This window comes from Carassius auratus, chromosome 3 (assembly GCF_003368295.1).
Source record: "Carassius auratus strain Wakin chromosome 3, ASM336829v1, whole genome shotgun sequence".
Taxonomy (NCBI): domain Eukaryota; kingdom Metazoa; phylum Chordata; class Actinopteri; order Cypriniformes; family Cyprinidae; genus Carassius; species Carassius auratus.
In genome coordinates this window covers 25,693,040-25,714,729 of record NC_039245.1, presented here as the reverse complement: position 1 = coordinate 25,714,729, position 21,690 = coordinate 25,693,040, and the positions used below count along the sequence as shown (strand labels likewise).

The 21,690-nt window shown below is 39.2% G+C and overlaps 1 protein-coding gene across 1 annotated transcript; it reads right to left on the bottom strand.

Annotated features, from left to right (window-relative positions):
* Nucleotides 1-92: 92 nt before the first annotated feature.
* LOC113052484 (tectonin beta-propeller repeat-containing protein 1-like) lies at nucleotides 93-21,442 on the bottom strand. The gene is made up of 25 exons (XM_026216910.1): nucleotides 21,338-21,442; nucleotides 20,796-21,038; nucleotides 20,233-20,418; nucleotides 19,851-19,973; nucleotides 19,648-19,770; nucleotides 18,222-18,396; nucleotides 17,689-17,786; nucleotides 17,431-17,532; nucleotides 13,905-14,035; nucleotides 13,117-13,568; nucleotides 12,294-12,397; nucleotides 12,047-12,202; nucleotides 8,978-9,127; nucleotides 8,513-8,670; nucleotides 7,576-7,700; nucleotides 5,859-5,952; nucleotides 5,684-5,780; nucleotides 5,481-5,560; nucleotides 5,345-5,401; nucleotides 5,007-5,181; nucleotides 4,064-4,199; nucleotides 3,370-3,462; nucleotides 3,055-3,161; nucleotides 1,984-2,103; nucleotides 93-1,783 (listed from the first exon to the last, which is right to left on the bottom strand). Exons 2-25 carry the CDS (start codon nucleotides 21,018-21,020, stop codon nucleotides 1,649-1,651), a joined length of 3,402 nt encoding a protein of 1,133 aa, XP_026072695.1. The 5' UTR covers nucleotides 21,021-21,038; nucleotides 21,338-21,442; the 3' UTR covers nucleotides 93-1,648.
* Nucleotides 21,443-21,690: the final 248 nt, after the last annotated feature.

Genomic DNA, 21,690 nt, shown 5'->3' with positions numbered 1-21,690 from the left:
GTTTACAGGTGCAAGCAATGGTGAGAGTTTGAGGAATGTCTAAGAACAGATAAGGTAGGGTTTTGGAAACCAGTTTCTCGTTTCTTTTTTGCAGTTCCGCTAGTGGTGCAGAAATATCTTACATTCACAAATGACAACAAGCTGATGCTTTATAAAATTTATTGAAAAAATCTTTACTGGAAAAAAACAGGCATGGTAGGATCACAGCAGGGAAGCGGTATCAACATTTACAGCACTGTCTCTGACAATGCAAGCAGATTGAATTAAAATCATAAAACCAATAATGTAAAATGGTCGTCTACAGATTACAGAAACAAATACGGCAACAAGAAAACATAACATGCTTAAAACAAAGACCTCAGTGGATCAGGGCTCTCATTTATAAACATTGCGTATGCACAAAATAGGCATAGAAATTGAGTACGCATTTTTTTACGCACATATCGGGATTTATAAAAAATAAACTTGCCGTAAATATGTAGGCACCGTACGGACATTATAAACCATGCGTACAAACTCTTTTTCAGGGGTGATAAAATTAATGAAATAAACAACGACTTTAAACTCTGTTTTCATGTCGATATACACATTTACATTAAATATTCCACTTGCATTAAAAGAGATTTACACTGAAATTACATAATTTTACAAATAACATAATTGCATAATTTCATAAGCAATAAATTTTTTCCTGTGACGTTATTTTTATTAACCCGAGGAGTGCTATAGGTGCACAATAATTCATCTTTAAACTAAACTACATGTAATAAATATTTTAGCGATGACTGATGCGCACTTTCTGCATTATTATTGCGGACAATGCTGGATTACTGTACAACCACAGCTGCACAGAAGTGTTAATGTCATGTAAATTCATCTGTACAACATTATGAAAAAAATTACACTATATTTGAAGGACATAACAAGGAGAAAACGGTAAGATTTGCATGTTTCCTTTTTACAATACTTTGTCAGTGACGCGCCGAATCAGACAAAACACTGCAATAAATAAGCGTTTATCTGTTTCCACTAAAATAGCTAAAATATGTTTATCTTATCAGCAAAACTGCATACATTTAATTTGAAATAATTGAAATTATATTTGGCCACTGTAAAAGAATGAGTTCATCTAAAATATCTGAGAACTATTTGAAACCATTTTTTCCATACTGTCTCTGTGTTCAACATGGTGTCATGTGCACGGGAATTTGCATGTTAATGATATGCAGATGAGGTTATGCATAGTAAAACCAGGCGTTGTAAGCTCCATATATGGTGATTTCGGGGAGTAGATGAGGTGGAAATGCACGCACGCACAATCTTCCCCTGACTGGGATTTATAAAGAGATTTTTGCGCAGGTTCTGGCGTGTGCATGGTTTTATAAATCTGAAAACTTTTGGGCATACGCAAAATCTATCTTTTGTGCCTATGTAAAATTTTACTCTACGGAGAGTTTTATAAATGAGACCCCAGGTGATTCAAATCATACACAATCAGTAATCAAGTGTCACACCCAGAAAAGTGAGGTCTTATTCAGCCAAGTGGAAAAAAATTATAAAAATACATAGTCACATAGTCACTTTTGGTTGGAAGGGCACAGGACACAGAAACAGGAATGGTATTAGAACAGCAAACTGGGATGTGCGGTCAAGCATGATGAAGGTGGTAGCCCACAACATTCCCGTTCAAGTGACTCTGAGTCGGGCTGGGCACTGGACTGTGAGGCATCACGCGGTGGGCCTCTACAGAGTTCCCTCTCACAGACAGGTGCTCCCATCCACCCTGTTTTAGTGTATTAGTTAAAGAAATAACACTTAAGAGTAAAAACATGGATTTAAAATACAGTACTGCAATGATGCTATATTTAAAAATTTGAGGCTAGGTCAATTTATTTAATTGTTTGGATGACTATCAAATCAATTAGCTTTCTAAACTTGTTTTTTTTTCTGGTGGATGGCACAGTTCAATGTAGAAAAACTCACCCCGATGCCAAAGTCCCATCTCAGGCCTTTGGGCTGCATGGGCTTCACTCCCAGTCTGTGGCACACAGTTCCTGAGCTCTCTGATGGAAAACCTGGCATTTTATCAGCTATTATCCAAACCTGAACAGATTAACATTACAGAACCATCAAAACCTAATAAAACATTATGTAAAACATTTTGGATGGGGTGTATCTGGGCAGTCTAGTAAACCTTGTGAATAGAGTCCCAATGAAAGTGGGTAAAGGAAAGGTTAATGTTAAAACAAAAATGCAGGATAGATTCATAGTGGAAAGAGGAAACGGTAGATTTCAGCATACAGAGCTGTGCAGCATGTACAAGGACAACAACAATGGGCCTAAAATAGAGCCTTGTGGTACACCATACTTTTGTTAGGTCAGATAAATTTTCATTTACACAAATTAAATAGTAATGATCTGGTAGGTAGTCTAGAAAAAGAAAGAAAAAAACAGTGCCTGGCTGCATAAGATCATTATAAGTAAGTTTACCGTTATCTCAGTACTGCAATAGGGCCTCACTAAATACACGTTAAATGTAAACAAAAAATACTTTTATGGCATGTATTTAAATATGTGTATAATTGCACATTTGTTGGGATTTACTACATTTAAATAATATAAGCCTTTAATGTAACAGTAAGTAATAATAAGCATGGCACAAGATTATTAAAGTTGAAATGTACTAAATTTCAAAACTAATTTAACACCACAAAGTATAAAGTGCTAAAGTGGTTATTTCATTAACGTTATATTTGCAAGCAATTTCCTTTTTAAATACACTTTTAAAGTTTGAAGTACACTGCCTGTGCACATTAAGCAGATTTTTTCACAAGGGTTGACTTACTGTCATAACTGTACAGTAAGGGATAATTAGCCAAATGCCTTGGAATGTGTCAACTAACCGAAACTGAGAACTCGTTTTATATTGTGGTATAAAACTTTAGCAAACCTTTTTAGCCAACCAAGTCTTTTAAAATATCTAAAGATGTCAATCCAATCTTTTTTCTCTCTCTTGCAATTAGTGTCTTTAAAGGAAAGTTAAAGGTTTCAAACCTGGTCCAGTGGTCCAACAGACACCTTACACACATTACGGGAGATGAGTTGCCACGCAGAACCCTGAGGATAGCTGGGTGTCAAACCCTGTCTGTACCACAGATGGCCTGAAACACGCACACACACACACACACACCTCAGACTCGATTGGAGAGAGATCTGCTTTCAATGTGCCACAATGTTCTCAATGTCATATTGTTAACTGCATACTTGTTTACTGCATACTGCCTACTGTACTACCTACTACTATATACAGCTTACATACAGCTTGATTCAAATAAATGAAAAAGAAGTGCGTGGGAACAGCTGTCTCACTGTTTTCATCCACAGCATAAACGGAGGTCCTGCCCACAGACACCTGTTTGAGCGTCTGCTTCGGGGGAGATGGTATGTGATACCAGCACTCACCTGAAAAATCAAAAATCATTATGAGTCTACATGTATGTCATAACAGCACAGCAGTTTTAAAGGCATTTTTACGAAATCATCAAGAATGCAAAAACTTTTTTAATAGTATTAAGTGTTTTTAAAAGACTAATACTTGTTACTTGCATAATTTTTTTTTATTTAACAACATCTTAAGTAATATGCTGCTGTACTGAATATCAGTCAGGATATGTCTCTCTTTAATATCACTTTATCTTGTTAGAGAGAGTGTTCTTGCATTAGCTTTAATATAGAAAATATTTCAAGCTGGCTAGGAATATATTAGAATTTTATTCTATTTCGAATGTTTGATTCTAAGTTCTGTTACATGGTTAATAAACAGATGCCAGATGCTTCTAAGTTAATGTTTCTGTACTATCAGCCATTGCTGTTCTTATCCCAACATTAAGCTTTTAACACTCAAAACAGTTTTTGCTGAATAGATTTTTTATAGTCACAGAACTTTACTTTAAAAAGCACTTTTTCAAAGTGTGAAAAGGCCTCGAATTGGAAAACCTAACAATACACAATGCAGCACACTTGGTCAAATGGTCACACTTTCCATTTTCGTGTGTGGTCTCACCAGCTGGATTGTCGGCAGACACAGAGCCCCGGTAGAAGACGGCACCGTCCCTGGCGATGGCCCACACCTGGTGGCCTCCTCCTATGCAAATGGACTTGAAGGGCTGGTCTGTGGCCACGTGGAGCCAGGAGTCACCCTGTGGTTTCACAGAGCTAGAGGTTAGAGGACGTCCCATACACCCCGCACACAAACTCAATATGAGAACAGAGACGAGAGAAGAGCTGGGCAGAGAACAACAGCAGAGGAGGGTATCCCCTCTAAACACAAACAAAGAAATCATAATGAGAGTTTTGAGTCTAAAAGCTTTTAAGTCTTCAATATGCAACATTGCAGATTTATGCAAAGAAAACATACAGGCTTTCTCTTCATATACTCACTCATGATAACACCCCTTCCCATAAATCAAACCTCAAACCTTTTAAAGGTTTCCGCTCAGAAATACATTAATACTTTGAAATATTATTACAATTTTAAAAAGTGATCAGTTTTCTATGATAATATATCTTAAAATGTAATTTATTGCTGTGATGTTAAAGCTGTATTTTCAGCATCATTCCTCCAGTCTTCAGTGTCACATGATCCTTCAGAAATCATTCTGATGCACTGATTCGCCGCTCGTGAAACATTTCCGATAATCATCAGTGTTGAAAACAGTTGTGTATTTCCTAAGGGTGTACTCACTTTCAATTCCCCACAAAAGTCATGGGTTAGTTATATTTTTTTCCAGTTATGTGTGACTTAATTTACAAGGCACACTGATACAGTACAACCAGTTTGGGACTTGCACCATTCGAGACGTGCCTCCCTTTGGTGGTTTCTCAGTGTCTGTGGGGGTTACTTTGGGCCTGAGGTGGGAAAATATGACTTCTTGAGTTCACCTTTTCAACTGAAATGAAATGTAATGGCCCTGTTTTGTAGTATTGGGACACGGTTTAATGCTCACAGCCGGGTTGTTGGCGGTGACCCCCAGACGGCACAGCACATCTCCCTCCTCACTGATGGCCCACACAGGAAACTGCTCGGGACTGCACCGGGCCAGACACGGCAAGATGGTGACGTCAGTCAGAGCGATCGGAGGAACCTTCTGCCACGGGCCTGTAAGACTGATCTTACACTTCCTGTGAAAATAAAACACTCTTATATAGCTTTTCTGCAACCTTTCATATACAGAGGGGCATCTATATAGCGGGTTATTCTTTTGCCCCAAGGTTTTAAAAAAAAATTCAATGCATGCATCAAATAATCAGTGCGTTCATGAGCAGGAAAAAAACGTGAACTAACCTAACCCACCGTCTGCGCCGCACAAAGTCCTTCATTGTCTTATAACCATGATACGTCCTGTGTGAACATATAACATATTAGTTTGAGATAGACATGTCTAGATACGGTTCTGTTAATACATTTAAAGTCAACATACACAGGGAAATCTGCAGCATACTGCCAGCCCTCTTTATCTGTCCCTCCCGGGACATCATAGTCCACGACCCAATCAGAAACCTGTGAGTGAGATGCAGATATCAGTCCCAGACAATATCGAATCTCTATACTACTCCAAATGGGAGGACCCTAAAGTACACAGCAGTATAAATACTCCAGTATACTCATGGTGTGCTGATGTACCCATGTCCACTGCGGCGAGGGAGGGCTGGTGTTGTCTTTGGTACACTCTTTCAGACCTGAAACATCGCTCCACATGTATCGATCTGTGGGAAGACCCCTGAGGACCACAGCAGACACGCAGCGTTTACAGCAGGAACGGTGAACAAGCAGCAGAGCTCCATGAAAGGACACTCACTTGTCTTTGTATCCTGTCATTGGGTTCCAGCGCTGGTTCTCATAGACGTACACACTCCTCACATCACTCATCGTTTGGCTGATGTTTTCATTTCCTGAAAATAATGAGATCCAACACCAGGCTGAAGCAGCTATAGTTTCTCTAAAATAAAGATTTGACATTCTGATCTTGAGTGAAAGCACATTAGAAATGAAAACACAAATGAGTAAATAAGAAAACACTAACTGTGCATACACATGAATTTGAGTGTGAATTCTGCGTAAAAAAACGCAGAATTTATTAGTTGCTTTCAAATTTAATCAAAATGTACAAACAATGTATGAACATTTGAAACCAAACATTCATTATAAAGATAATATACAATTTTATACATCAATATTTAATCTTAACTTTATTTTATTATACATATAGAGAGAGAAAGAGTGAGAGAGAGAGCGCACGAGAGAAAATGCCTTATTTTAGTATTATTTATATAGTATTGTAGTATTTTTTTATATGTGCATAAACACGAGCAAGAAACATATATATATATTTATAGTATTATTAATATTATATATATACATATGCATGAAACAGTGTTACTTTTGTATTTATTTATAATTATAATATTTATAAACTTTTAACTATCTTTTATTTATATATTTTCAGTTTTAATTTATTTTTTAGACTTTGTTGTTTAAAATATTTCTATGTAGCTTTAACTTATTTTTACTTTAGTTATAGTTTTAGTTAGGGATGCACGATTATGACAAAATCATAATTGTCGATTCTTCCCTTGAAATTGTTATTGCGATAATTAATTACGATTATCACAATTTACATTGAATGATGTTCATACTATTGTTTGATGCAACTGCATGCCGTATTTTTATATGAAAATAAACACGCTGAAAACACTTAACTGAAAAACCTTTAGTGCTTTTTTATAGTATTAAACCTCAAATGTCAACTATACATCGGATTGGTTTCTTCTTTAAATGATATTAAAGTAAATATATGAATGGTATTATAATGTTATACTAAAACTAAAATTTAAATAATGGGAAAAACCCTTACGATAACACGTAGAAAGAAAAACGCATCTTAAGCACGCAGAATAAGTGGACTTTTAATGATTAATTGCCGACTGGAACGATTACGTAATTGTGACGTTCATATTTGTTATCACGATTAGAAATTCGATTAATTGCGTTTTATTCATTTTTGAACTTATTTCAACTTTTTTATTTAGTTATTTTTTGCCTGCTCTCTCAAATAACGTTTTTTCGTAGTTTCAGTATTTCAGTAATGAAAAGCATTAAATGAAGAAGAAAGGAGATGATTTGGGTGTGTTTTATGCAAATTCGGAGTAATCGAGTAATACCAGTAATCTGTGCAATTATTAGTGAAGGAGACCAAGCATTTGGGAAGATCAGTGACTATGTTTTGAATCCAGAACTGTGCAGTAGATACTGAATATCCCATCCTGCTGCAAAGTTCAACTTAGACCGGCATGAATTACATCCTGGTCCAGTCTGGTGGTTTATGCTGGTTTGGTGCTGGTCTGGACCATGATGCAAAACTTGGTCTTTCTGGTTAAGCGGGTTGACCAAGAAAGATATGCTGGGGAAGCCTCATGAGAAGATCAGCACACCAGCATCCAAATCAGCATATATTTAACTTGCAGGGTCCAGACTAAGTAAGTGAGAGGGACACGGGTAGCTGCGTGTATGTTTACCCTGAGCCGATGGTTCCCTGCCCCTCGTGTAGACCCAAGCGGTGTGATCGTAACCAATGCCCCACACCACACCCAGACTGTTAGACTCCACACACAGCAGATGAGCGGGCACCTGACGCCAGAACCTGAACCCACAGCAGATATGCACACAGAGATGTGACACATGCCGAGCACAACTACACAAAACAGGCACAAACACACGGAAACCCAATCAAATGCATCACACAGTTCTGTGGCATGCAAGCTTGACTTTGTGCACACTTCAATTAGGAAGCACCAGCTCAACAGTGTGTGACAGATTAGCTCTGTCCGAAACCTAGTGAGCTGCCAATCTGGACAGCATGGATTTCAGGCATTTGCAATGCAGAGACTGAAACTAGTAAAAAATTGGAACCTGTGGAACCTTGAAGGAATATTAGCTGTGGATATACCACAACTTAAAAATTAACCAAGTATTCAAACCTTTATTTTTTGATCCAGTGATCAAAATGAGAAAACGGTAACCACTGTAGCATGAAAGAAGAGTGTTACAGCTGTCAGAAATGAGCATGAAATGTAAAGGCCCTTACTTTTGAATGACTACAGCACAGGTACAGGACATCACTCATTTCTCACACTGCGCTGGTGTGATCTTGGTCCACTCGTCTTCCACTCTCTTCCATAACTGCTGTGGGTTTCTTAGCCATAACTTTGTCACCAAAGATTTTCAGTTGATTTAAATCAGGACTCTTGAGCCGCTATTTCATTATATCAATGTATTCAGCATCATTATTTGTGTGTGTTGTGGTTTTCATGCTTTTCTAATATTGCTGTCTTAGCTTAGCATCCTGCTAGTGTCGAACTCTATGAAAATCGGGAGCAGACAGTGAGGCAGCTAACCAGGTTTAGAACAGAGTTACAGTGAGAGAAAACGACAGACAGATGGGGACGTTCTTACAAGTGGTCGCAGGGTAAGTACTGCGCCGGGGCTTCCAGAATGGGTGACGGCTCATGCACCAGGACGTCACCTTTACACGTCACAGCCCACAGGGCCTGCTTGGATGGATGCTCTCCAAGTCCCCTGGACGCACAACATGACTCGTTCAACAGAGACAGCTGTAACGAAAGATCGAAATCACTCGTTTCTGCAACGCAATCAAACACCCTTATCATGAAAATAATATCACAATTCGTTTTCTATACGCAAATAGTTTTTTCCCCCTTTATTTTAGGCAGAAATTTGTTCTTCATGACAGGAATTTATACATTTGAATGAAGATTATGTTAATACAGGGTCATGCCTTGTAAGCTGTATGTACTGTATGGATATATTTTCCAATTCACCTGCCACTAGCTCTAGCCACTAGCCATGTCAAAAAGAGGTCCTTTTTAAACAGACGTGTTGTTTGTAAGTGTATTTTACCCAGGTGTTGAAGTCTTGTTGATAAGGAGTTGCCAGTAAAATGGGGCGTCTCTGTTTGGTTCTCTTTGGTGTGTAAACAGCCATGGTGTACAGAGAGTCCCTTAACACGGGCACCAGGGCCGTCACCTCCTTTATCACAGCATACACATACTAACAGACACACATTGGGAGAATCATGGGTTTATTTACACCAATACAGTCTGATGATACTTTACTTGAACAACACATTTTGATCTTGTTTCATTCATTTGTAATAGCATTCATAAGCTGTTTTACTCCTAAACTCTTCTTTTAATAATTTAGTAAACTTGTGTCTGCGGAGTCTGACTCAATGTACACTTGTAGTGTACTTCAAATCTTAAAAATGTATTTTTAAAAACTGAACTTGCAGGAAATGTTATAATAATAAAAAAGAGAGGCACAAGTTTTACTCACACTTTTACACAAGTAATTGTCACCACCATGGGCTTTTAGTTTGTTTTCTCCCCTGACCTAGTTTTCTATCGTGTGTTGATTAGTTAATTCTGCTCACCTGTGTTCTGTTAATCCACTCATTAGTTCCCTCGTTTAGTTCTTGTATAAGTTTTCCCTGTTCTGTTCAGTCTTTCTCTGGTATTGATGTTGTTTTGCTGTGTATTCCCTTTGCCTTCATGGATTATCATCTTCTTGGAGTCTATTAAACTATTGTTTAGATGACCCTCATCTTTCTGTGCATTTCCTCTATACGCTGTGTGACAGAATAACCAGCCCAAACCAAATCATTTAGTGGGCAGCGAAGTTCACTGCGGTGGCTCTGGAGAATCACATTTATTTTCCATTTACTTTTTGTTTTTCTCGTCTCACAGTCACCTGCCTATTCGATGATGAGACACTAAAGTGTCTTTTCTGGATCGTGGCAAACTACCATGGCCCCACTGACCTCCTAGACACCACCTTATTGAACTTGTAGAAGGCTATCATCCGATGTCTGGACAGCATCAATCCCCGATCCAGAACACAGCGTGACCCAGAACCCAATCAAACACCACCCCGCTGTGTGGAGCAACTGAGAGCCAAAGCCTGCCTGATAGAGCGACAGAGATTAGGATGACCCTGGAACCAGAGCCTCATCAAACGACTGACAAGGGGCTTGAGCCGGCAACAATGACTGCCACAGAGGATTATACAGTGTATAGCGAGGTGGAGGAAAGCCCCGCCCGCTGTGCCACTGCTAAGGGTGAGCTGCAGCTTAAATAGACTTTCATACTGAAATACCTCCTCTCCTGTCTTCTGAACTCTTTGCCTGTCCCGAATACGGCCAAGGAGGCCGTTTATGAACCGTTAATCTGCCCTGAACTGCCTGTCTGCCCTTAACTGAATCTGTCTGTGCTGTCTCAACCATGGAGGTCCTTCCACTGTCCCTAGTGCTCTCAGTGCTTCACGAGTCTTCACCATTGCCTCCGCTGTCTCCTGTCAGCCCCTTTGAGCTCGCCCTCAGCTCACTATCAGTGATGTGGGTTTCCATCGGCGTTGTGGCTGGAAGATCCCTTGTCTCCGCCTCCAGCCTCCAATGTCCAGACTCTGCCTCGACCCAGTGGCTCCTCCATGACTCCTAGCTCCCTCCTCTTCCCCCGTGGCCCGTCAGTCCACCAGTACAACCTTCAATACACCAGGCTCCCTCATCCCACTGGCTAATCCTTGGTCAGTCGTCGACCTTTCATCGCCTCAGGACTCCACTCTGCTGCGCCTCGCAAACTGTCCCACCAGCTCCACTGGGCTCCTCCATTTCCTTCAGCTCTACCTCGGTCCTCTTTCCCTCTGGCCCAACATGCCTTCCAGATCGCCGTCTACGCCTTGGTCGCCTGAGCCATCTGCTCTGCCTTGGCCCCCTGGATCCTCCCTGTCGCCCTGGCTCATTGGCTCTCCATCTCCACCCATGCCTCCTCTCCAAACTTCTCCACCACTATCGGTTGGCCCCCTGGAGTCATCAGCCATTCCTCCACCATGCTTCCTCCCTCCATAGGCTCCACTGTGTCCAATCATGTTGGCTGCGGACTGGGTCCTGCCTGGCTCCACCTGGTCCATGTCCCACCTGTCTCCTTCCTGTCTCTTCCCTCCATCTGATCCTCCCTGGCTCCTCTCTCCAGCGTCGCAGTCCTTGTTATATGCTTGCCTCTCTTCCTGCCCTTCACCACTATTTCGCCTTCTTTTCAAACCCCCTCCCTCATTCCTTTGTTAGTCCTTTTTAAGGTGCTAGGTCGCGCCTTCTGGGAGGGGGGAGTACTGTAGCAGTTATGTACTTTTGTTGTGTTTTCATTTAGTTTTTGTTTTCATGCCCATTTTGACTTTGACCTAGTTTCTGTCTCTCCTTTGATTAGTTAATTCAGTTCACCTGTGTTTGATTAGTCATAATCCTCACCTGTCTGTCCCTCGTTATCTCACCCTAGCTAAATTCCCCTTTTATATAAAATCAATTTCTAACTGTTTTTAAATTGATTTTAAGTAAACGTTTTAATCATTTTAAAAGTTTTAAAATTGCTTGTTTTATTTTTTTTCTTATTTTTCATGATTATTTTACTTTCTTTGATGTAAAGCACTTTGAATTACCATTGTGTATGAAATGTGCTATATAAATAAACTTGCCTTGCCTTTTAGTTCAGTTAGCTGGCGGTTATTAGTTGTGTATGCTGCTTGTGTTTTGTATGAATCTTCCTCATCTTGGATTACTATTAAATTTTTTTGGTAATACCTTTGTCTTCATGCACCTCCCCTCAGAAGAGCATGACAGTAATATTGTACTAAGTGCATAAATTACATTGTGTCGACCATCATACTAAAGCACATGTAAATTGATTGATATAATTTTACTGTTGCTTTACTGTAGTGTTACTTTATATTACATTTAAAGTTTTTATATTGTAAATGTATTAAATTGCAACCTATTTATTTGCAATTAAACATTTAACATTTATTTTGGACTGCAGTATATTATTTAAAAGTGTAGCATTTCCAAAAAAAAGTTATCTTTGTGCTATTATGCTAAAGTAGACATTTATTTTATACAGAGGCACTCTGCTGATGGTGTGTTACCTTCTTCTCCTGGTTGTGGGTGTAGTAGAGGTAAAGGATGTCTCCCATGTGAGCTCCGGCACTGGTGACCTGCTCCAGTGTCACACTGACATCCTCCCACTGATGCGGCAGCCAGTCCCTCCACCAGCACATACGACCTCTCGTCACATGCACAGACTGAGACACACACACATTTGTCAGTGTTTGAGATGTCCCATTGACTGTTACTCTCATGTGAAGCACAAAGGCCTGCTGACAGTGCAGCTACCTTCTCTATTGAGGTGTTTCTCTGTTGTTGGGCTCTTTCTGTCCGAGTGTCTGTGTCTAGAGCAACGAGGGCAGGTGTGATGGATGGAGAGAGCCGACCGGAATCTGACAGAATCAGAGAGAACAGAGAATATTTTCTTTAAGACAGCATTAAAAAAATGTAGAATTTGTTTTATATTATAATAATGGTAATAATAATACTGACCGTAAAAAAAAAATATTATGAAGTATGCAAATGTATACTAATTAAGGCCATTATTAACCATTGTTTACAATGTCCTTCATCCCCAAAATATTATAAATATAATTAAGTCATTAAAATCATAATTCGAAGATGTTGCCATCTGCTGTAGCTTATAAAACTATTTCATGTTAATATTTAAATGTGGCATATGATCATTTATTAGACATATTGAAACTAATTCTGTATGGCATTATCAACCTAGTATGACGTTTTGACGCTCCATTCTTGAATTTATTCCACTGTGAAATTGAATTTAGTCCATGAATTTCTACTTGAAGCTTTTATATATTATGCATCATAGAAGTATTTTAATGCACTAATAATGCACTTTATAATGTATGCTATGCTCTTATGAGTAATCGTAACCACAGTTATAGCACTTGCCTATTAACTGTTACACTGCAAATATCATAATACATTTTAACTGGTTACTATTATTTGTGGAATTATATATTGTATTAGAATGTACATTATAAATACCATTTCTAATGCATTACACATAAAGTTCCTTCAGTGATAAAAAGAAACTGATTCAGGATTGGAATGACATGAGAGTGAGTAAATGATGAACTGTGTGCACCTGAGATATTAAACAAGTCGACATGTGAGCTGGAATCAATGTCAAATCCTCCACCGGTGACCCAGGCCCAGGGCGGCAGCTCCTCCTGCACTACTGTGTTCTGCAGCAGCTCAGTGGGGTATGTGGCCACTGAGCTCCAGACGCTGCTGGGAACAGAGCCTTTCATCTCCTTCAGCTCAACATTGCTCCATGGTGTCTCGCTACCATCGGACGGGCTGCTCGGGCTCAGGATAGAGGAATCGAACTCTTGGCTGGTCACCTGGTTTTCCTCAGGTACACTGGGGTGAGCCGCAGAGGGCGGGTCGTGAGCTGGAGTGGAGCGATCAGACACCAGCGCGGAGATAAAGCTGTCACTCGTGATCTTGGGCATCTTTGGAATGTCCGTGTCATCACATTCCAGAATGGAACCCTGGGAAGGAGCGGTGACCTCACCAGTGAAGACACTGACATCACTGTGAACACACACACACACACAGAGCCCTTCACAAGACTGACAGGCTGGATGAGCTTGAAACTGCAACATCAAATAAATGACATCTTAGGCACTAGTGTTGCCCAACAGCCCCATCAATAAGACTCAAGTTTAGAGGCCTTAGAAACTCAAGAGTGTAAAACTGAAACTGACTTAAATGTAAATTAACTTTCACATCTCTTATATCTCTACTGTAATATCTTCTTCTGAAATCTCCTTAATAAGTGTAACAAATTAAAATCTTTCCGGACACTCTCTGAAACCTATTTAAGCATGCCTTGTCAGGAATCATTGCTCTGTATGGGTTTTCAGCTACCTGGAATGATTTGTGCTTTCACTGGCATCAAGCTGAGCTGACACAGCCACCCATGACCTGCCAGTGACCTCTGTGGCTGTCACGCCATGACGAAAATACACAGTCCGGTCATCAATGCCAACCCCCCATACCTGTGTCACAAACAAACACACATAAAATAAAAATACATCTGATATTGCACCAGCCACAGTCTCTTAGTTCTTAGACCTTCTTCAAGCTGAGACATCAAAACATATGGGCCAAAATAGATCATGTAACTTAACGGGATAAACTCACCCTAGTTTAAGTATTTTCTTATGAATCTTCTGAATATTAAACAGCCTTATTTCACAGCCTTTATTTAACTTCATCTATTTAATTCATTGAATTAGCACACTGTGGTATGATCCTGAAGTTGTAAGAGATAATGTCGAGACAGCCAGAGAGAAATTAAACTGGCGGCAGTTATGTGGGAAATCGGGTTTTGAAGAACCAGCACCAGAAGCTTAACTGGTGCCCTTGGTGAGATGAGAGTTAGTCATAAAAAAAGATTGTTCTTCATTTCTACATAAGTTGTGTTAATCTAGTTAGACTTTGGTTTAGCAAACTTGGGGATATTTACAGTTGTGGCCAGATTTATTGGCCCCCTTGGTAAATATGAGTAAATAAGCCTATGAAAACTGTACATTGTTTATCCTTTTAATCCCTTCAAAAGATTCACAAAAATCTGTATGTATGTCTTTTAACAACACATGCAAAATTGCCACTTAACTCGACACCAGTGTTCATCATGCAATTTTGTTTTTTATGGAAAAAGTATGGCATTGATATTTTTTTAAATAATGCAAATTATTTGCAATCCACACTTGAGTTTGCAAAATGTGTTTTCCTTTTTTTACTTGCAAGCAATATATGTTGGAATATAAGCTACCATTCAAAATTGTGTCGTCAGTGAGATTAAAAACAATATTATTACTTATATTCAGAATCAAATGCATTGAATTGATCAAAAGGGACAGTAAAAACATTTATCATGTTACTGTTCTGCGAGGGTTTGACTGGGTTTTATGCTTCATCATCAGTCATTACACAAAAATATATGATCACAGGCTTGATTGACCCGTTATATCACAATCAAGGAGTACAGACAGCCATACAATAGTTAATCCCCCATATCAACTGCATCATAATGAAGCTGGCATCAGAAAATCAACAAGTTATGAGATGATATTCTTTTTATGTGCTGATATAGTTCTCATAGACAGGATATTGTTTCTGATTAAGCTAAACTGAGGAACAGGATCAAATATGAGTGTTGCAGCTGAGCTGAACACAGATCATCGGTTAGTGATGATATGTAAAGTATGGAATGGTGGAGAGTGGCCAAACTCAAATTAGAGACTCCCATATGGCTGTGCGCGGGTGAAAGAACTGGAGGTGTATATATATGGCTGGGCTGAGATGGAGGAGGCAGTGGGCAACAGGAAGGGCCAGATGGTCTAAGGGTCCAGTTACAGAGAGAGAAGAGATGCAGAGACAAGGATTGCATCGCTTGCAAACTCCACACTGAAGTAATCAACACCCACGGACACCCGACTCCGCCAGACCATACATGCCTGTCCTGATGGGAGGGAGGGGCCTTGTGTGAGCTTGTGAAGGGGATTGGACGATGGGTGTTTGTGTGTATGAACAAGGACAGTGAATACAGTCAGCCAGCCATGCAGGGTTTGGTCTAAGGATCTAATGATGGTTAATCCTCAAAGATACATGTGAGAACAGATGAGACTGCCCACCACCCTATAGCAGATGGGTGTACCCCAAGGACAAGTACTGGGACAACTACAGGTGTAAAACTATCCAGACAGAAACATCACTTGTTAGTGAAGATTGCTAAGGCAAAGATCACTATTATTGCTCATACTTTCAGTAAATGAACGAATAATTTTAACGAACCACAAAATTTAGGTATTACTCTTAACTTGACATAAATGATACCTCAAATCTAGGTGCTTGCTGGTGGTAGTACCTAGTGGAAAATAAAATACTTACTTTGAAAGACCTGAGCCATATATAGAGACCAGAACATCAAATTTTGCAGTGGATAAACTTGGGCCAATAAGAAAACAACTTAGAAGTTTTTAAGGTGTTCTGGAAGGTTGCTAAGTAATATGCTGGCGACTCCCTGTAAATCACCTACAGAAGCTTTACATTTTTCTAGCAGCTTATATAGATAAGAAGTGGGCTTTATTCAACTCAATGAACACTTGTTGCATTTGTGTACCTCATATACATATACATACAATTATTAAAAATATATATATTTATTTTCACTATACTTGCAACTAATAGAGCATTATGAAATAAAAGGCCTCTTAAGTACACCTAAAGACAGTACACTTTGGGGCAGCTGTGGCCTAATGGTTAGAGACTTGGACTAGTTACTTGAAGGTTGCTGGTTTGAGTCTCAGTGTCGGCAGGAGTTGTTACGACTTTCATGACTATGTTTTCTTTCAAAAGGTGCACTTTGTAATGAAATAAATACTTTAAAGTATATTTCAAATCATAACTTTTTTTAAAGCATTTTTTCCTTTATTCTGTCAGGACAGAAGTAATGACAGGAAGCAAAGTGGGACAGAGGTCCATGAGCTGGGATTCCTCGGGACACCTGTAGCGCAATTGCACTACATGTCACCAAGCTGGCAACAAGGCTATTGGCAGTGGCCAATTCATTACATTTAATATTACTCTGTCATGCTTTAAGGAAGTACACTTATTTTGTTGTGCTGACTAACATACTAAAGCACATGCAAAGTACTTGATTATAATTTAAACTGTGGTGTGTTATTTGATATACTGTATGCTTGTTAATATGCACTGTATACATGTTAACATGTTATAAATGTACTAAATGGCAACTTCATCATTAAAAATGTGCAATTACATATATATTTAAATACATGACAAGTTTCAATACAAGTGACAAGTGTATTTTATTTTAACAATAAACACGTTTCAATACATACGGCCGTACACTTCAACCATATTTCAAAGACAACAGAAGTAATTATGAAATTATATTTAAGTTGTACTTAAGTCCTATTTGAGTGGGTCAAAAAGTACCATACAGTTCAGCTAACTGCATTCATTTTAAATGTCAACTACAGCTTATTTTCAATTAATGCAGTTAACAAATGCAGTTGTGTCCAAAAAAAATGAACTTTTCTTTTATACAAGAAATTTTAAAACTATGCTAAAGTGTATTTATTTTTCACACATGCTACTATGTTATTCAGATAATTTAAAAATATAGAATAAAATGTCTCACTGAGCCTCAAAATTGTCTAAAGCGGTGGTTCCCAACCTGTTTTTTAAGGCCCCCACTGTCAAAGCTAAAATTTTAAACCCCTCTCCTACATAATGTGAGTATTGTAATTAGGTTATGTAATGTAATTGCTTCAAGATTTAAAATCATCTTGTGGCCCCCTTGCATTTTCGCTGGCTGTAGACTGTTGTAGAGCAGCAGTATATGATACCTCACTGATCTCACCTGGTCATTGTGCCCCACGCTGAGCATCAACATCTCTCCCCCAATACTGATCCAGCCTGACCCAGTGGGATTGTGGGAATTCACACCCCTCCTGAACCAGACCTATCACAAACACATGGTTTACTGCTTCGTCCAATCTATACACTTCGTACTGCCTTCATTTAAATTAAAAATGCATGTGAAACTGAACTCTTTACACAACAACAAACATTTGCAAAAGCACTGCACAGAGCATTTATAGAATAAATATCGTCTTACTTTGTTGTCTTTAGTCACGGCCCAAGCGACATTGATCCCCACTGCGACATGAACAGCTCCTTTCTGATTCGGAGGCTGCACTGACTCCCATGATGAGCCTCAAAAAAACAAACAAAGGAGTTTATTGAGGGGAAAAGTCTTAGTTAATAGTGAATGTGTACTCCCAGTACTTTAATGTCATTTCTATTGAAACTTGTATTTAAAGCATCCAGTTAGGACACTTGTGTGAACTTGAAAATCACAAAAACACCTGCTGCTCCAAAGACATTTCAGCAGCAAGCTCCAGCTGCATTTGTTCTGACATCCTGTTATTTACTGCAATGACATTCAGAAATTTTTAGCTGTGGTTCAAGTGAACACATGTTCTTTAGGGCCTCTGTATTTTCATACCTCTGTCATGCTACTGACATGACTCTGATCACAGTTTGACCATAAATAGCAGCGATGTGTAAGCCATTCAAAACATGTACTGTATGTCCTGCATGCTATATGTGTGAATTCAAAGGACAGGAATAAATCTGTCAGTGTCAGACCTTTAGGGCAGTCTTTATTGATGCCCGTTCTGGCCAGCAGTTGTCCATCCCAGAGAACGACCCAAAGCAGGTCTTTCGGTCCGGCGCTGACCTGTGCCACCTCTCGGGGCACCTGGATGGGTTCCCAGAGCGTCCCCTCCGGGTTCTGCTGTCTGATGCCTGTGCGGAACCACAGCTGTGTGTAGAGATACAGACACACCTCAGATCTGCGTGACATGATAAAAATGACTAAACACTCAGTGTGTGTTTAAATGAACCGCTCGGCTTGGGAATTGTTCACATTCTTGTGAGCAAGTGGTTAATCTACGAGGAGGTGTTGACTGAGCTCAAAATATAAAGCAGAGATCACAGGACAGCAGTGTGCTCTAGTGGACACAAATCTGAAATGTAACCGCAAGTCAGACCTTTTACTGTTAACTAGAACTAAAACGATTAAAAATATGTATTCCGTTACTTGAATAAAGCTGAGATCAAATAGCATAAACATTAGATGACAAATCTTTAACTTAAAAAATGTACAAGAAAATTAAAAGGCAGCAGCAATTAACTGAAATGAACTACTTTCAGTACTGAAATAAAAATACTGAAATAAATGAATAAACACATAGACATACATTTTATTTATGTTACAAATTTTTTTTAAATGTCTGTGAAGAATTTTATGTGCACCGAAGCTGGATTTATTTGTTCAAAAATACATTGTAGCATAAAATCCTCAGTGTAAATAAAGAAATGTTTTCTATTTTAATATGTTTAAAAATGTAAATGTAAAATCTCGTTTACTCTGTGTCACACGATCCTTCAGAAATCATCCTAATATGCTGATTTACTGCTCAAGAAACATTTCTTATTATCTTCAATGTTGAAAACAGTTTTTATATTTTTGTGGAAACATGATTTTTCAAGAGCCTTTGATTGAAAGTTCAAAAGAACAGCGTTTATAATATCATAAATGTCTTTAAAGTCACTTTTGATCAATGTCCTTGCTCAATAAGAAGTATTAATTAAAAAAAAAATCAGCATGTGTCTAGCATTTTTGTAGCATACTATACAGTGTTCCTGTAGCTCAACTGGTAGAGCGTCGTGTTAGCAAGCAAGCTAGCACAAGGTCGGGGGTTCGATTCCCTGGGAACACATGAAAGGTAAAAATTGTAGCCTGAATGCACTTTAAGTCACTTTGGATAAAAGCGTCTGCTAAATGCATAAATTTAATATTTAAGTAAACTACATTAGACATTTAAATACATTTATCCAAAGCAACTTACAGTGCATTCATGCTAACATTTTTAACCTAACATGTGTTCCCTGGGAATCGAACCCACAACCTTTTACACTGCTGACACAATGCTCTACCGCTTGAGGCACGGGAACACTATTCTGTGCTGATTGACAACATGGGCCATGCGATGCATATCTGATGACTTACTTCCCCTTGCTGGGACACGGCCCACAGGGAAATGTGCTTCTCAGGGCTGTCACTCATGTCCCATCCTCCACAGCTGATGTCAATGTAGGGCTCAGGAGGAGGTCTGGCTCGGTCCAAAGGCACCTGCATCAAAAACACACATAATCTGAAGGACTCTGCATCTGTGGACAACTCTGAACATGGCTCCCCCATTTTCTCCATACCTTGGCCCATGATCCCAGTCCTTTATATCTCCTGTAGCGAAGCCATCGCCTGCGACGGACACATGAATTCCACTTCTTCTCTTTGGTGAAGGTGGTAGGGAAGTCCACTGCATACTCCCACCCCTGAAAGCACAGGAAACAGCATCACACACACAGTCATTCAGACTTGATTTCAAATTTTTAGTTTTATGGCTTTTTATGAATCATTATTTGAGAGTGGACTGAGATGATTTACCCTTATGAAAAAAGTACACATTAGCATACTTCAAATGAACGTACCTAAGTGTGCACTGAATGTTTTGGACACTTAATTGCATGGCATTTACAATAGAAATGCATTATTGACTATTACACACTTTGAATGTGTCGCTCATTCACTCACCCCTGTCTCACTGGATTCTCTCTCACAGTTTTCATCATCCACGTACCAGTCGCCCTCCCACTCCCAGTTATCAGAAGGCAACTCAAAGCTGTGAAGAGGTTGTGGGTTCAAGCCCAACTCGTCCGTCCACTGCCAGCGGTCTGTCGGGAGGAGTGCATCTGTGTAACCATCAACCAGATTCCATCTCTGCAAAACAGCCATTTCAGTCCTTAAGGTTATTATTATTGCCATCCTATATTTGGATTTTTACTTACACTGTCTGACAGCCTTAAGTTTAGAACAATTTAATATAAAGACTACCTTCAAAAGCTTGGGGTAAGTATGATTTAAAAATAAATAAATACTATTATTCAGGAAGTATGCATTAAATTGCTCACAAGAGACTGCGAAGAGATCTATAATGTTACAAAAGAGTTCTATTTCAAACAAATGGTGTTTCTTTCGAACTTTCAGATCTGTTTACATTCCATTCTGTTACTCAGTGCACAGGTACAGTATGCTATCATGCAAATAAATCACAGTTTAATAGAGAGTTTGATCTGGAAAGAATGTTTCCAACACGCCTGGTTTTCATAGGTCTCTTCCTGGTGGCGTATAGGCTCCTGGCCGGGATACACGTGAAGGTAGAGGTGATGGTCGCAGCCGATGGCCCAGCAGCACTGTTGAGAGGCCGTCACGCGCTTCAGGTCCAGTGGCAGATCGGCGGCGCGCCTCCAGCGCCCTCTCGCGGCCAAAAGACTAAACACGCGCCCGTACACATCCACCGCCCACAGTGGAGACCCGGCCATCACGGGCCCTCGAGGACGCTACAGCATCAACGGGGTTTCATTTAATACACACTTAACGTCACGTGATAAAACAGCTTTATATAGATCAATACAAACAGCTCTTCGTTGCGTATTATACCACAAGTATTAATTTCCATACAAAGTTCATTATTAACATTTAATTCATTTATATATATATATATATATATATATATATATATATATATATATATATATATATATATATATATATATATATATATATATATATATATATCGTGATAACAAATCGTAACCGACATGATTCAAAAGCACTGCAGGCAGAATCATAAACTTACCTACTGTGTAGTCTAATGATTGTGAATTCCGTGCATTACAAACACAGGACATCCGTTTGTTTTTATTTCCCAAGATTATTCTAAGGGCTCGGAGGAGACCCAGAGCAGGAAGTTAACGGTATTTCCCTTCTGATTGGTCAGCGCTCATGGAACGGTCGAGAGCTAAGCTTCTGATTGGACAGAGCGTGTGCGCACGATTACTTGATCAATTATTAAGTGTTTACTTTCTGAATAATTAAAACTCAAGGGTGATACATGAGTACTAACGTTTAAACTTGACCTATCATTTCAGACTGATGTAATGAATATAGAGACGATGAACAAGTCAGATGAATTGACAATGCTTGCATTTT